Source organism: Pithys albifrons, chromosome 2 (assembly GCF_047495875.1).
Source record: "Pithys albifrons albifrons isolate INPA30051 chromosome 2, PitAlb_v1, whole genome shotgun sequence".
NCBI classification, from domain to species: domain Eukaryota; kingdom Metazoa; phylum Chordata; class Aves; order Passeriformes; family Thamnophilidae; genus Pithys; species Pithys albifrons.
Window position 1 is genome coordinate 77,543,136 of NC_092459.1, and position 17,952 is coordinate 77,561,087.

The 17,952-nt window shown below is 35.5% G+C and overlaps 1 protein-coding gene across 1 annotated transcript in view; it reads left to right on the top strand.

Moving 5' to 3' along the window:
• RYR2 (ryanodine receptor 2) overlaps nt 1–17,952 on the top strand; it is a 371,658-nt gene that overhangs the window by 164,434 nt on the left and 189,272 nt on the right. Inside the window, exons 13-19 of the mRNA XM_071581075.1 lie at nt 2,060–2,224; nt 3,535–3,656; nt 6,060–6,243; nt 6,880–7,015; nt 10,021–10,116; nt 15,510–15,628; nt 16,030–16,163. Of these exons, the coding sequence (XP_071437176.1) occupies nt 2,060–2,224; nt 3,535–3,656; nt 6,060–6,243; nt 6,880–7,015; nt 10,021–10,116; nt 15,510–15,628; nt 16,030–16,163 (956 nt within the window). The remainder of the gene's footprint in view (nt 1–2,059; nt 2,225–3,534; nt 3,657–6,059; nt 6,244–6,879; nt 7,016–10,020; nt 10,117–15,509; nt 15,629–16,029; nt 16,164–17,952) is intronic.

Below are 17,952 nucleotides of genomic sequence, written 5' to 3' on the forward strand. Positions count from 1 at the left end.
TTCAAATCTTCCTCTTTATAAACAATTTGTGGTTCCTGTTCACTCCCCCAAAAATCTGTCTCTTGAAGCCCCCAAATGAATGCTCTAATGCCTGCGGCTCCCACACCATTTTCTAGTCTTCTATCTCTCTCCTATACATAGTCCAACTTTACACTTATTTTGCAGGAAAGAGCTCAGTTTAATGGGATTGAATTCAGTGTGGGCTCTAAGCCTACACAGAGAGCTATTAGTATATACACATCAGTGAGAACAGAGATCTTGTTTGACAAATTGTTGGCACCACAATTTTTATGCTAAGTAAATTTAATGGTGTTCCTAATTGGAATGAAGATTTCAATATAAAAAAAACCCCACATCCCAAAAAACCAACCCCAAACTGGTTTCTGCCTGTAAATTTTAAACAAAATATGGAATAATATTTTAAATTAATAATCCCTCATGTTATTTACAGTGCTTTATGAGAAAGTTTGCGAATCCTTATATTCAAATCTTAAGAAATTACTTGCAAGACTTGAAAAAAAGAAAATCTTACAATGTCAAAGTGCAGTATATTCACATGGCTTCACACTGTGTTGTAGTTATGAAGAGAATTCAAAGGACTGGAGCTTGAAAGCAGGCTGTCTTTTTCTTCATATGATAGCAGGATGCAATTTCTTTTTTCTATATCATTTGTTTGCAATGTCATAAGTGGTTTTTCAATTTCCAACTGTCGTTATATTCAGGTTAGTTCTTGCTTTTGAAAGAATTGAGTACAACATTTAGATAAATGCTATGAACAAAATAATGAATTAATAATGAAATAGAAACACACAATAACTCTGTAAATGGCATCAGATTATTAATAAATTAGTTATTGCCATGTATCAATGGACAAGATTTTAATAAGGATTTCAGCACTTAAGGAATCGTCCATTTACAAGGTAGTGAAATTAACATCTGTATCCAGATAGAATAAGAAAACAATTTAAATTGATGAATATATTATATCTGAAAACTTAATCTTATGAAAAGTAATCACAAGAATTACACCTCAGTATTATTTTACTTCTTGTAAAATGCTTCAAAATGCATTGATAATTGAAGGCTGAAAATCTAGTTACAGGATATCTCTACTTAAAAATGCTTTTAAAAATAGTTTAATAAATTAGAGCTTGTTGTCTGTTCATATAAAGAAACCAGTCTTCATCATCTTTACTGTGAAGCTGCCTCCCCACGTTGTCAAGGCATATGTGTATGGTGTCATCATTCTTCTAATATTTCCTGATTATAGAAGGATAGAACAAGTAGATTTTTTTTGTTTCACTATTTGCAACATTAGAGTAGGTGAAGGGAGATGCTTGTGGTCTGCTGCTGTCAGGAAAAGCAGAGAATGCTGAAGCTGTGTTTGGTTAAGGGGACCATGTTCTACACTGAATCTACAGCTGAAGAGGTGTATCAGTCAGTTAAACCATATGTTTTTGGGGACATTAAATGGATTAAATAGTATTGTTTGGGATGCTACATTTCCTCTCCTGAAGCACCTGATGTCTGTGTAGGAGACCAGCTCCAGTGGTGTGTGGTCATGCCATTCTCAGTTTGCAGACCAGCCAAAAACACACAGAAATGGATTGCTTTTCTCAGGAAATACTGAGCCTTTTGTTGGGAAGTGACAGGTTAAAGACCATCTCTTAGTGACTATTGGATGATGCCCATCTTTTCCAGGATGGAAAAAAACCCCCCAAGTTTCCAAGAAAAAGCTTCTGGAGGTTAATACCCGGTTCAGCTGGGGGAATCAACATGTTTGAGGTTATTTTTTAAGCTTTAATGTTTCAATAATAACATGTACTGTCAATTATGTACATAGTTCTTTCCTATGCAGGTGAAATGAATCCACATGGCTTTCATATGGCAATAAACTGGATTTTTGTGTGGATGGGATGCTATTTTTTTAATAATTTCTTTTAAAAAGGATCTCAAATATTCTTTTAGGTCCTGTTCTGGACAATTGTCTAGTATTTCATATTTCATGCAAATATTAACATGTTGGTTATTGTTCCTGTATACATTTTGTCTTCTTCAGGAAAAGTTGGACATAGGGACAAGAAAAGAGGTGGATGGAATGGGAGCACCTGAAATAAAATATGGGGATTCAATATGCTTCATACAACATGTAGATACAGGCCTATGGCTCACATACCAGTCTGCTGATGCAAAGTCTGTAAGAATGGGTTCTGTGCAGCGAAAGGTAAGACTGTAAATAGGAATGCATTTCATTCAATCACAGTCTCATAGGGTGGGTGGGGTTGGGAAATGAAGGAAACTATGTGAAACAGCTAATTTCTGGGTTTCAAATCTTTTAAGCATGCCTTAGCATGCTAACCATGTGAAAGGTTGGTTTCCTTTTCAGTCACATGTTGGAAAGTTAAGTGATATACTGAGTTTTCAAACTGAAAACCAAACAAAGTGCATGTGTTAGCATGTAGACACTAACCCACAAACATTGATAAAACTGGATATACTTGATTTCAAACTAAAATATTAGTAATAGCCTGTAGAATATGCTAAAATTCCTTTCTTCAGTGTAGTCTGAATCGAGGAGGCTTTTAGTTCAAAGTATTTCTTTCCACATTGTAAGTTTGGGCTGGAATGTTCAAGCCTTGAGTCCTGAGAGATTTTCTTTCTAGGACAATCATAGCCAAGCAGAATGCTATCTCAGCATCATAAAGTAGCAAAAAAAGGATTATTTTACAACTTAACACTGTAGTATTTTCCATGGCTGTTTTACATACCAGAACTACAAAGGTGGAGCAAAGCACATGCCTTGTAATTTTATATATAATATTTGTCTGTATCACATGTACATATATATGAAGACAAACATATTCTATAAAATTCTATTAAGCTAATGTTTGGAAAACATGTTTATATAAAATTAACAATCATAATAATTACAATACCTAAATAATTCTAAAATAATTCAAAATAAGTTACATTATTAAATAATCTAGTAATGCTAGTCTTATAAATTGCATGTGTGTGTATACATGTATGTGTATGAAAAATATTTTTTACCAGAAATAGTTTAAAATATTTATGTAGATTGGGTTGAATGCCTTCAGAACCATGATAACTAAACATGGAAAGCTGTACATTATTGGAAATGTCTCAAAACATAGTCAGAAAAGGTAGGTAACATTCTTAGAAAACAGGACCAGTAAAGAATACCTACTATGATATTGTCTACTTTAAGGATTTACTACTGAAAGGGAACTATTTTTAATGTTGATTAAACAGCAAGCAAAACCCCTTAGATTTTTTTTTAATAAAGTATATTGTTTGCAAAGGCTGTGACTTTGAGATTATTAGGGCACTGAAACTTCTGGCTAAGTTAAGTGTGTCCTTGGACTTGAGAAACTAAAACATGGAATTACCTGTTTTTAATCAAATTGTTAATTATGTATGTGACTTCATCGTTTCCTAGCCTGCCCGTGAGTTTTCAGACTTCTTATTTACAAGTAATGTTTTCAGTGACTGCTTCTTATTTTCATTTTGCAGGCAATAATGCACCATGAGGGTCACATGGATGATGGTTTAACACTGTCCAGATCTCAGAATGAAGAGTCCCGTACAGCACGTGTTATCCGTAGTACAGTCTTCCTTTTCAACAGGTTTATAAGGTGTGCTTTTAAAATTATATTTTCATCCCTTTTTTCGTTTCTCTTTTATTCAAAATGGCCATTAATACAACAGTGAACGATTTAGTCTTCAGAAAAGCACAAGTATACTGAAGAAATTCATAGAATCAAGAAAAAGTTTTTTTAAAAATTTCACCTTCTTTCTATCCTCACGCTTTGTTTATTTTTTACTTTTTAATGCTACTTGTTGCTCTATTAATTTGAAAGATCAAAAAATTTTCTTTTATAGTAATTAGCCATTTTAAATCCCTGTCAGATTTATGCAATTTGCATATATCTTCCTATTGAAATGTCCTCCTAAATAACACGGATAAAATGCTAATTCTCATGTGATTTCAGTAACTGATGACAGGCCCTTTCAACACTGTAGCTTGCATTAGAAAAAAAATGATGTGCAATAAGACTATATGGAATGATAATATTTCATAAGAACTCATTTTTCATGAGAAAAAAACAGTATGTGAGATGGTGACCTGAAGCAACCATGGCCTAAATCAGTGCACGGTCAAAGACCTGCACATCAATTTGTTGAAAAAGATTTAACGAGGTACTTAAATAACAACAGAGAAAATCACCCCTCAGAAGAATTGCCTACTGTATAACATTTAAAATAAAAAAGAAATGTAAGCCCTAGGTCACTTTGTAAATAGTACACCTTCTTGGAAGCTTCTAAGAATGCCATGAAAGATAAGAACAGAGAAAGGCAATTTAATGATAAGGTTTCACAAATCAAGGTATTGCTAAATTACAGTGGCAATTTTTGTGGAGTGTGCAGGGAGTCCAAGGTAGTGCTTAACAGTTTAGTTTTGGCAGGATGTTACTCCAAGAAGAAAAAGCTCAATTGAAGAGGATGAAAATTGTTCTTCTAAGAGTATGCCCCAGTTCTTTCCCACAAAGTCGGTAGAAAAATTGCACTTTGGATAACGTGTTCACAATAAAAATTATGTGTTAAAGATAACTTTTCTAGTTATCTTTGTGAAACATTGCATTATTTATTGTAAGAGATTTAAAAAACAAACCCAACCAAACAAAAAACCCAAACCAACTCTCAAAACAACATGAATATCGCCCCTACCCCCAGTCCATCCCAGTTATTTTATCTTAATCAAGCAAGAAGCAGGGTATATGTAAAATGAGGCTTCTGCTCCCTATCATGGCCTGGAGATGAATCCTGGGAGCAAGCCAGGTGCTCTACAGTTCAGGAGAGAGGACTGGCAAGGACAGTCTTGGGTTAGGTTGCCAGGAACCTTTGAAAAGAGGAAGATGGCAATGGGGCTGAGTGGGTGCCTGTGTGGGCATGGTGGTCTGCTCTGCTCTATTTATGCTGACCTAAAACGTGCTGGTGAATACAAAAAACACCTCACTGCTACACAACAGTTTTACTCAAAAATATGCTAATAAAATAACTGTGTTATAATGGCAGAATTGAGAATAGATCAAAAGAGAAATCACGTGTGTCAAATAATCCCACTCTCCCCTGCTGTGTGCAATGAAGGCGAGCCCTTCCTCTCACAGCTGCCCCTCTCCCAGCACTTTGGGCCCTGGTTGCCTGTTGCAGAGCCAGGTTTCTCTCCCCCTCATGGCTTTGCCTGTTCCTTGGAGAAGATTCTCATCCTTCCTGATGGAAGCCAGGGATGTGCAAGGGAAAGCCACCACCTTCCACTTGTGTGGTGCTGGTGAAGTCTCACCTGTGTTTCAGTAAAGATGAAGTTTAAATGGAGGAGGAAGGTGTATCAGGATCTGGAAAGCACAGTGCTGGGGGAAAATTGGACTTTGAAGTTTGTTGGGGGTTCAGCTGAGCAAATGATTGAGAGCAGTCAGCCTTCCATTCCTAGGAGAAAATGGTCATAAGCTACTGTAAGACCAAGCTGGAACTGGGTATTAAGGAAACAAAAAGGCTAATAAAGTGCTGGGGCAGTGCGTGTGGAAGTGCTGTGTCTTCCTGCACTGAATATGTCTTAAGAACTGGTTAGAGATGTGTTTGAAAGCTTTGATATGGACTCTCCTCAGCAGCACAGGACTATTTTCTTTAACTTCTGTCCATTCCAGCTTCATGATGCTTTGTATAGGTTTACAATAACATCTCTTCATCTTTTCCTCTGCCTCTGAAGCTACTATATGCCTAGGTAGAATATTACAGGGTTTTCCAGGTTTCAAAAAAAAAAACAAGTTAAGAGAAAGAACATTTTTGATGCTTTCAGGTTATGTTTGGGAAGGGAGGATTGGATTGTTAAGTAGAAAATGGGAAGAAAGAAATAATTTTTTGAGAAGTTATGAGGGTGTTAAAAAATTATTTGAGCTTTGGTATCTATGTTTTTAAACAAATAAATAGTTTGTATGATTCATTAATTTTCAATACTCAGGAGACTTTGCATCTTCTTGTAGGGGCCTTGATGCTCTCAGCAAGAAAGTGAAGTCTTCCACCATTGATTTGCCTATTGAGTCAGTCAGTCTGAGCCTTCAGGACTTGATTGGCTACTTTCACCCCCCTGATGAACATTTGGAGCATGAAAACAAACAAAACAGGCTCCGAGCACTGAAGAATCGCCAGAACCTCTTCCAAGAAGAGGTAGTTCTCTCCCTTTTACTCCTGGTTTTCCACCATGTTTTCTGCAAGCATTTTTTCACAGTATCTGCAGTGTTAATATCTAATGTGGAGTATGATTGTTTGGGGTTTTTTGTCCGGTAAAAGCCCAACTATTTGCTATGTTTATAATCTAAGTCTGTTGATTTTCTTGTCTATTCAAAGAAATACATTTAAGGCCTTACTTCTTTTACCCTTTTTAAAAATTTATGTATTAATATGACTTTGTGCTCTGAATTCTAACCATAATTTTCTTCTTCTGTTATGGTTTAATCTCCTGATGCAGAAGGATGTTGTGGTTTAAAAAGCATTCTTTAAGTATTTTTTGTAATATTAGCTGATAATTCTCTGGTGATGATAGTTGCCTATATTTTTTCAAATGCCCAAATGCCTTACAGAATAGAAACTTGTCTCAAATTATATAATGAAAACTGTTCATTTTTTGTTTTGATTTGATCATCCTAAATAGTAGATTTTTATTATCAAAGTCAAGGAAGATCTTCCATAGGGATTGTTTGTTTAACTCCATGTATATCCTGTCCTTCGTGGGCTTTTTCCTTTGATTTCTGAAAATCTTTTTTGCTCGCACCTAAAAAATACCTTTTTGGGTTTTTTTTGTAGGGTATGATCAACCTTGTTCTTGAATGTATTGATCGCTTGAATGTATACAGCAGTGCAGCTCATTTTGCAGATGTAGCTGGGAAGGAAGCTGGAGAAGCATGGAAATCTATTCTGAATTCTTTGTATGAATTACTAGGTAAGACATAGTACAGGTTACTGGGATTGTTTTAGCTCAAAATAATGAAATATAAAGAAACTCATACCTGCTTTAGTATAGAAGAATTTCCCCTGCGTAGAAATCTGTGATACAAATTAAACAAGATTTTTGCATTTTCAGGTCCTTGCATGTGCATAAGAATAAAATACACTGAAAACACTCGTATATTGTGAATTGTCTAATAATATTTATTAAACAGCATGTTTCTGAGTTAAATTAAATGACTGACTGTTTTTTCATATTGTATTGCTTCTGTATCTTCTGTACTATCCAAAAATGTGTTAACAAAGTATATGTAAATAATTAATTCCTATGTTGAAGAGCCTTGACACTGTGATCAGTTTTGTGGAAGTCTGTGATTTTTTCACACATCTGCCTGATTTGTGTCCTGGTTAAATTTCTATTTAGGTAGTAGCATTTAATTACCTAATTTGTTTGCTCACCAATTTGCATTGCATATGTTACTTATTTTCTACTAGGACTTATTATATAGGATTATTAATCCCCTTTTATAGCTGCCTGCATATTCAGTCCTGCTGAGTTCATAATTGTCTACATAAGGAAGTTTAACAGCCTAAGAGACTGTTTTGTCTGTTCTTTTCTCCTCTATCAATAGGTTTTCTTGTTGCCATAGATAAGCCTTAATAATAACATTGACCTTAAGTGACCAAGGACAGTGATATGTCTGTGTCATTAAGCAGTTCTGATAGAATATAAAATTCTGTGGTTGAGTTATTCATAGATATAGGGGGCAGTTGGATTTTTTGTTACAGTTTAGTTACCTCTTCTAACATTAAGGACAGTGCAGACTGGAGGAAGTAGTGACTTGATTTCTGAATAATGTCTTGAAGTCTGAAATTTCCAATTGGCAAGGCTAGAAAATTCCTTCTGAAAGAGTCTGCTTGTCTTGTACCAGGTGTTGTTTCCATGGACTTGTAGTGAGAACAGTGCACAAGCTTTTGGTGACTTCCCAGTGTCCATGCCCCTCCTGTCCTCTGCTGTTACTTCCCTTACAGCATTATCCTCTGGCAGCTAATGCTTAGGAAGTCTGGCTTTGATCTGGCTCTAATGAATTTGTACATTGCTCTGTTCTGAATAATGTTGGAGCTGTACAGTAATTCCATGAATGACAAATGGATATGGCTTTCTCACTCTTGCTTCAGCAAATAGTACTTTGTTTTTTGAGTCTGCACATAAATAAAAGTAAACTGTGATGCCGGAATTCATGGCTTTTGTCATGTCATTGATGTTCAATTATATCTCACTGTGATGAGAATGTAGGTATTTACAGACTTTGAGTTGAGACCAGACACTATTACACAGAAAAGTCATTTAATCTTAGAATACTTTAGTTCTCAAGGGACCTTTAAGATCATCTAGTCCAGCCCATCCTCGTTGTAAAAAGTTCCTTCCTTATGTCCAATCTAAATCTACCATCTTTCAATTTTAAATGATTGACATATATCTACTGGGGCATCTGTCCTTTCTCTATTACAAACACATGTATTCACTATGAACTTCTGCTTAAACCTTTTGTGTCACCAAAGACTGTGACTTTAATGTCTGACTTACTACATTCTGTTTTTGATTTCTTCAAGTCTGAATGCTAGTCTTGTTCAGAATGGTAGGCAATAAGAAAGGCAACTGTTGCATGTTATTTTTTCTTTTCAGTTTTAAGTGTCTGTGTGCCTCATTTAATGCACAGCTTCAAACAATGAATACTCACCTTTTGGAAACTTCTTCTGAGCTGCATTTATGAAGCTGTCTGTGTCTTATTACTGTTAATCAAGTTAAATTGAGTGATGTTCTGTTAAGCATCGAACTGTTACTGCCTTCTCTATATGTTTATATCTGAAGCACAATGAAATTGTGTGACTTGCATATAACCAACAAAAAACACTTATGGAACCAGATGTTCCGTAGTTCTAATCTTTGTATTTTAACAAGATGGTCTGTCTCCTACGATTCTCAAGTATTTTCAAGTAACTGTTCTCATGATTAATTAATGGTGTAAGATTTCAGAGTACAGGTTTTTGTTTTTAAGCAAGAGAAGGAATTTTGTTTGCTGTTAGGGTTTGTTTTTCTGATTGGTTGGTGGGTCTTTTGTTTTATATTTGGGGTTTTTTTTGTTTCTTTGTTTTTGTTAGTTTGGGTTTTTTTTGCTATGAAGCAGATGGATTGTGGTCTCTTTCCTTATGATACAGAACTGTCAGGGCAGTGACTTGTTTGCAGATCCTCTTTGCAAATAGTTTCATATCATATTTATGTCTAAAGTTTCTAAGTTTAACCTTTTATAAATAAAGCAGCATAAAGCACAGTTGCAGTATAATAGAGTGAATTTGTGCAGCAACAAGACATAGATTTTAAGAGGCCATTGCCTCTTAGCAGGACCAACAGTCTCTGCAGCTGAAATAACCACATAAATTTCAGTTTGAAATAATTTGTTGTCAGAATTGAAAAAAATCTTAAGGAAAGCAGTATGCACTCTTCCACACACCAAACAGAAACATTAGTGTCTTACACCTTTTCGGAATAGAACAGATGCTTGTCAGAGGTCATGTGCATGGACATAATCCATGGCAGGGCACCCTGTGGATGCCTGGTGTTCAGTGAGATTTCAGTTCAGTTATACCCACCAAATCAGTGCATGTGTTCATTCTACTTCAGCTTAAACACGAGTGTTTTCTGTTATTACAAGAATACTGTAGCAGCTGACTTCTGTGGTGTCAGCACTGGTTGCATTTTGCAGGGATTCTTGAGATGACTGTAAACCCAAAAAAATTCAAGTTCCTTAAAGGTCAATTTGATATCAAAGGTATTTCTTATCCATAATTCTAACTCTGTCTTACATTATTTAAATTTAAATCAAGAACATTAATAGTTAAAGCTTAAGAATCTACCTTACTGGGTCCTTCCTGACAAGATAATTTAAATTTAAGTGAACTCATAACTGTAATTTTTTTTTCTCTCTCTTTTTCCAATAGCGGCTCTGATTCGAGGAAATCGTAAAAACTGTGCTCAATTTTCTGGATCTCTTGACTGGTTGATCAGCAGATTAGAAAGACTGGAAGCCTCTTCTGGTATGCTTTTTAGTATTTTAACTTCCTTGTTTGACCAGTTCTAAATTCTTTAAAATCAGTGATAATACTTGTTCAGCCCAATTATAATGAAGATCTTCTTATGAGAGACTAAATTATATTAATAAATTAAGTTTTATACTTGTAACATTTTTTTACATATTGATTTCAGTTGTAGCTTGTTTTACTTTAAGTTCTGGCAGTCTTGCCTTTTTCTTGACCAATTGGTTGCAGTGTAATTCAGGCAAACAAGGCATTTGTCAAAAGAGCTGTTCCAGAGTTTACATCATATTAAGTTACTTTCTCTCTAAATTCTACTATCTTCCCTTCTCTTTGGAAGTCTGCACATTTTTATGGATTTGGATCAAAATAAAGATAACAATAGCCATATGGAATGGATATAATTTATTACTTCTTGAAAGACTGTAGTGATAATGTAAAGAAGTTTATGTATTCTACTTGGGTATGTGTAAGAATAGATGATTCTTGAAAAACTGCATGTATGTTTCCATGGAAGAGTATCATCTCTGTTATACATGTGCATTCTTTATTTTAATCACCTTTCTCACTCCTGAGGTCTGAATTTCTATTTAAAGTTAAAAGGAAATGTTTTTCAGTTGCAGTTGAGACTGTTTTGCTTTATATATAATAATTTTTAATATTTTTTTTGAAGCTGGGCTCTTGAGAGTCCTTCTAGCCTTATTTTCTCTAATTATGGTACAGTAAATTCAAAAGGGAGGAAGGTTTGTAGGCAGACCAGTGGTGAGATAGTTACAATATCAGTGCAACATATGTCTCCGGTTGTATATTTGTAGTTTATTCCCATCACCTTTCTGGTTCAGTGTCATGTGTTGTTCCATGAACTGGAAGGAGCTTAATGATTCATTAGAGAGTTGTCCTCAGGAATTGAGATTGCCTTCCCCATCCTGTTCTTCCAATCCTGAATCATATCTCTGCCACAGATAAATGTGTACTCAAGAGTCTTTGAAATATTAAGGGAGGGATGCCAAGAAGGGAATATGTCCCCCAATGCAAAAATTATTTTGTATTAGACTGGTAAACATTTGAAGAGAAATGTCACAGTCATAACAGAGTTACACCGCTATACTCATCAGTATTTTATTGTGGCATTAATACATGAGAAATATCCTGCTATTGCTGAGTATTCTAAGTAAAAATAGGATTTGTCTCAGTGCAGATCACCATTTGGCATATATTAACAAATTTCTTACCTCAATATGGTATTCATTGTAGCTGGTACATTAGTGTAGAAATACTAACCAAAGGGATGTTATAACTCAACATTCATGTTGGTTTATGTTACTGTTAGGGAAACCTGCTTTGCAGATGCTGCGATCATCTTTATTGAGTATTTGAGTGACATGAAATTTAAACTGAAACAAGCATTTAAAAACTGTCAAAATCACAAGATAGAGCCTTTTTCTGGATAGGTCCACCTTTGGCGTGAGGGCATTCATCAAAGAAGAGTGATCTCACAATTATGTAATTGCATGGTATTTGATTGCAACCTGCTCAATTTAAATGTATTTCCCATGTGTTTCATGGTGAAATTATTTCCTAAGAGATCTAATTTTACATCTGAAATTGGGGGCAACGATTTTCAGAAATAATACAAGTTTGTACTCATCTTTTGGAGGTTCAAGATGAAATTTCTTATGACAGCCCTAAAAATTCTATGTTACATGGTTTCTATTATGTATGTAGATATTTTTAAATATTAATCTCAGAGTAAAAAAAGTTCAAAAATTAAAACTTAATTTTTCATGATACTATAGCAAGATATGTGATGCTTTCTGTAAACTGCAGAGTAATCTGATGCTGTAGTCTCACTGCATGATGAACTTCCTGGCATGCTGCAAAAACTCTGAAGGCTCTAGTATTTGCAATGCTCATTTGTTCTGAGTTTTCCTCTAGGAACTAGGCCACTTGAATGCCTTCCCCATATGTTCTGGTAACATAACTTTCATATTGCCTCCTGAACTGATTTTATAATAAAGACTTTTTCTAATTTTGATGGAGTCAGTTATAAAATAATGCTAATTAGTCTGTACTTTAGTTATCTCAAGAGGCACAGTAGGTTTAGATTGTAGCATATAAATGTAATTCTGTGATTTTATGTGGGATGCTTGCTTGCCAGATTTTAGGCTTTTTTTTTGGCTTGACCACAGTGAGGATATTCCCTGTTTTAATTTCCAGTGGTAGGTCTACAACAGGGAGAAATACTGGCTTATGAAATAAGAATACTTGGATGCCTGTATTGACATAAAATAATTAATTCTTTTTCTATGGTTGAGTGTTTATGAGGAAGAAAGGTGTTTTCTTTAATGTGTTGTGATAAAGATTTGGTGCTATAAATTATCAATAAAATTCCTGTTTCAGCTTTATTTTCTTGTCCTTGAGCTAAAAATGTTATGAAAACAGAACAAAAGCATTAAATATATAAACAACTGTGAATTGATTGTACAAATTAGATCAGAAATTGATTCAATTCCTGAGCTTCAGTGAAGCAAAATAAAGAAAATTATGATCTGTCCAAGTATAAATGTATCTGAAAGTAAACCATGTTTAGAAATGAAATATGGCTGTTGAGTCAATAATGCAGTGGAAATGCTTCAGCTGTCTCTTCAATGCATAAATTAAGATTAGATTCGTCTTCCACTCTGAAATATATTCCAGATGGTATTAACTAGTCCTATTAAAATTTTAGAGGCATTAAAACATAGGTAGAAAAACCCAATAGAATACGGCAAGTTAGTAATCTAATGTTGAGGAATACATTTTGTGCAGGTAACTTGGTTTGCAAGCTGCAGTGTGAGCTGCAGGTTCATCTCTGGTGGGGGTAGGAGCCCAATCCCCAGGTAAGAGGCCATGAACTGCCACCCTTTTGCCTATCAAAGGGCACAGGGATCTGTGGCCCAGTCAGGGGACTGGACACTCAGAGACAAAGGAGATGCTGAGACACCCAGACTTTCACACTTAGACTGTGAAGGTGTAAAAACTCAGGGGTTCCTTTGGGGTCCCTTCTTGGTAGCACTCAGCTTGAACTGTTATTGTGGTATTCAGTTATTGCATTACGATTAAATTATTTCAAAGGTTGGGATGTCTGAGGTTCTGCTTGGAGCCAGTTAGGGAACCTGGTTTGACTGGGTGAGTGTGTGGGGTGTGAAACTGAGAAGGGGACTCAGTCCCAGCTCAGGTGATGCAAGTGTGACTGCCAGAGGGGCTCCTGGATGGTCAGACAGGGAAGTTTAACACTGATATCCTCCACGTAAAGGTTTCTGGAACCAGGTAATAATATAAAGTTTTGAGTATTTTCTTAAAGCAGATGCATTTTATTCTAATATTCTACAGTATGGATGTTAGAGCAGTCAACGTACTGAGCTGAAAATAAATGCTTCCTTTCATCTGATAGTCATTAAGAATTTTCACTCTCCTTGCCCTAAACTCTGCATACCATACTGTTTGTGATATTTTTACTAAATTCAAATGCTTCCTGCTTTACTGCCTTGAGGAACTCCATGAAATTGGAACAAATCCAGTTGTCTTTAATGTAGACAATCTAAAAGTGGATCAGTCTGAACAGACACAATACATTCATATGCGTTTTTTTTCTGAATCAGATGGAATTTGCCCTTAGGACAAAATGTGTTTGATAATTAGCATTCAGATGCTACAGTAATTAAAGAAGGTGCTGTGACAACTGGATCTAATTGATAACATGCATTTATTATTAAATGTTTACATTTTCAAAATATTTTTACTTCTGTTATTGAAAAGGTTAAGACTAGAAAATGAACCCTGTATACTATATTAAGGCAAAATTGAGATTATGACTCTACCTGCACAAATTTGAAAATTCCATGGTTATGGTTACCACATTTGTGGTATAATTTTGTATCAGATTATTGTTTATATTTTTAAAAGTGTGTTTCAGTGCTACAGTGAGAAATGGTAAACTTTCAACTACCAAGTTTTGAATGTAGTGATTTCCCTGTATTTCCAGATCAGTGTGACACACAATGAAGTTCTTGATCTTGTTACAGATTACCCCTCTGGATTAAGGATCCTTTTGTAACACTTTTTTAATGTCCCTAAGTACTTTTATCATGGTCAAGTGACTCCTGCCTGTGCAGTTGGCAGGTTGGGTGGACTGTGCTCCTGCTACTTTGCTACAGAGCACCTACTCCTTCAGCTTGCCCTCATGACACTTAGATTTTTATCCTTTTTAACAATATTGTTACTGTCAGTATTCATAGAATCATAGAATAATTGAAGTGTGCATCTACTGCAGCCCACATCCTACCACTGCCAAATTCAGGTTTAGTATGTTGTCTTATTTGTATTTGAGACTTCTTATGGTTATACCTTCAGGGCTACAGAAGGACTCCGGGAGTTCACTTCTAGCTCATTATATTATAGTTGAGACTTTTTTTTTGGAGCCACTGCACGGAACAGGAAAATAGTCTGCAGTACCTGCAATGAGTCCCTGCATTTTCTGTTTGCATATGTATGGCTCTGTCTTCAAATATATTAAACCACAAACTTTGTTTGAAACCTGTTTACCAGATAAATCGAATTGTCATACTATCTGTTGTCTTCCACCTATACTACATTTCAGTTCTTGCATAATCTGTATACTTTATTGCTGATGACAGCATCTCTCCATCCAGATCTCTGGAAAAAATGTTAAATAGTATGGGGTTAAATGGTGATGGTGCTGTAGGTTATCTGTAGCAACTGATGTTCTCTTCCTCACTAGGATCAAAGAAAGACCAGAGTTCCCTTACTGAGATTTTTTTTTTATGATTCTATCTTTCCTACATCAAAGGGAGTTTTCAGTGCTACATTTTCCTTAATTAAAAGAGAACATGGCAAAGAGCAGAAGACTCTTGCTATGGATCTTGTTTGGCAAGGGTTAAGCTGAGTATTTGGAGACTTGGCTTGAATATTTCAAAAATGAAGACAAAATGGTGAACTGTACAGTGCAAATAGGAATTGTATATCACTAGGTTTAAGATGGCTTCTCAGCTTTTTTTTCAGTCCCTTTGATTTTTCCCCTTGTGGCAACAACTGTAACAACTGATAATGATGAACTACATGTAGTATCCTTCCCAAATGTGGGCAATCTCAAAGCAGGTGTTGACTTGATCCACTGCACACAGGAGCTTGTTTTACATCCCCATTGCAGAGAAACATCTTAAGGCTAATGATTCTTGATGGCAATGACTGCAGCTTTATTTGGTTTCTTTGTCATATACAATGATTCTGAAACTATTCCATACTGCTGAGCAACATATTCAGAAATAATAAGTACAGTTATGTTTTTATATGCACTTTGGAAAAACATTTTTTTTCTTTTTTTCCCCCCCGCACAGGAATTCTGGAGGTTTTACACTGTGTGTTAGTAGAAAGTCCAGAAGCTTTAAACATTATTAAGGAAGGACATATTAAATCAATCATCTGTCTTTTGGACAAGCATGGTAGAAACCATAAGGTAAGCAAAGAACAGACACATATATTTAGGTGAATATTTGAGAAAAAAGCAAGCACGTTCTTCTGTGTGAAAGTTACATTTCCAATACTTTAATGCTGTTTTCATAATCGGGGGTGAAACTTTTCCTAAAATTCATACAAGCAGTTTGAAGAAGCTGAGGAATATTATCTTGTTTTTTACAAAAACATTGATACACACTAATTCTCAAGGGAAGCTGGAAGAATGTTTTAATGTTGTTAGGAAAATTTCAGAACGGTTCTAAAGTAAAACAGCTATGTTAGATGAATTAGATACTATGCCATGTCTTCCAGAAACATGGTATATAGCATTATATTGCCTGAAGTAATTAACAATGATAATGAGAAAATATTTAAGATTAAAAGAATCTGATTTTTTTTCAGGTTTTGGATGTTTTATGTTCTCTCTGTGTTTGTCATGGAGTAGCTGTGCGGTCTAATCAACATCTAATATGTGATAACCTCCTGCCAGGAAGAGATCTGCTTTTACAGACACGCCTTGTCAACCATGTGAGCAGGTAAAAAAAAGAAGAAAAAAAATCTGTATCTATGAAAAAAACAGAGAAAAACTTGTGCCTAAGAGAAATAGTCACTACAGTAAATCTGTTTTACTTCCAAAAATTAGGTTAAGATATTTTATTCTTACTAGGATTTAAAATTCTCCTTGCAATAGGGATTAATTTAGAAACATGGGTCAGAGAGAGCTTTTGCAAACTAAATCTGCCCTAAACTGCTTTAAGTCTTTGAAGCTATAATGTTTTCTAAAGATTGCTGTCTATATCCAGTTGTGCTTTCAAAGTATTGTCAGCTAGTGTCCTGTGATTGTCTTTATATTTGTGATCTTGTAAGGCTTTCCTAATCACCTTTGATCAAATTTAATAGCTTAGTACCACATACCTTCACCAGTGCCTGGGATTTTAGGGAGTACCATTATCCTTCCTTCTACTGGTAGATTTTTAGAAGCTACCTTACAGCAGACATTAATACCAAGATGAAGCTAGTGGCATCTTAAATTAGTAAAATATTTTTTACAAATATTATCAAGTAAATGTTTATCCAGAGTTTGAATTTATGCTGAGTCAGAAGAATATGGCTTTGTGTGAAGATTCATGGCATCTTCCTCTGTCTAAACTTAGGTATATTTTTAAAAGTCTCAAGTGCTGATTGAGAATGAAAATTGAAACACAGAAATAGTACTTAGAGATCAGAGTTCATAGGATTTGTTAGATGCTGAAAAACATAAAAACCCCATGCTATATCTAGAGAGTTGATTGACCCTCTGTACTCATAACTGGTGAGGTCACACCTCAAATACTGTGTCCAGTTTTTGGCTCCTCACTACAAGAAGTGCTAGAGCATGTCCAGGAAAGGGCAGTGGAGCTGGTGGAGTCTGGTGCACAAGTCTAATGAGGAGTGTGTGAGGGAACTTGTATTGTCTAATCTGGAGAAGAGGAGGGGCAAGGGTAACCTTTTCACTCTATGCAACTACCTGAAAGGAAGTTGTAGCCAGGTGGGGATAGGACTCTTCTCCCAGGCAACTAGCCACAGGGCAAGAGGACATAGTCTCAGGCTGCACCAAGGGAGGTTTGGGTTGGACATCTTGAAGACTGTTTTCATGGAAAGGGTGGTTAAGCATTGGAATGGGCTGGCCAGGCAAGTAATGAAGTCACCATCATTGGAATTGTTCAAGAAACAACTGGTTGTGGCACTTGTGCTGTGGTTTAGTTGTCATAGTGGTGTTTGGTCAAAAGTTGGACTTGATGATCTTAGAGGTCATTTCTAGTCTCAATGGTTGTGTGATTCTATGATTGAGTGTCTGAATTTGGCTCTCATACAGGGAATGTAGAGCTGTCTTTCCCAAATATGGCTGTAGAAAAAGCAAATTCATTGCTACGTATTTTTCTTTGCATTAGAATGTTGTGAATGAGAAGATTCTTATTCTTGAAGTTATGAGGAAAATAAAGGTATTTTTTCAAAAGACGGTAAGACCAATGAAACATGGAAGACATTTATTGTTAGACTAAGACATGCATACCTTGCCCCAAAATTTTTTGGCAAAGAAATTTTCTAAGATATTTGTGGAGCTTTCTAAGTTATTGCTGTTTAAAATAATTTTCCAGGGGACTGGAAAATTCTATTCATAAACCTCTATTTAACAAGATTAAGTTGAATGATTAGGTTGATTAAATTGTGAAGTCTGGACAAAGGCATAATAAGCTGATACTATGTTCAAGCGGAAAAGATTCAGTTGGTGATCTTGCCAACAATTTGAAGAAGGTACAACTTTTCTGGAAGATAGCATTTGTC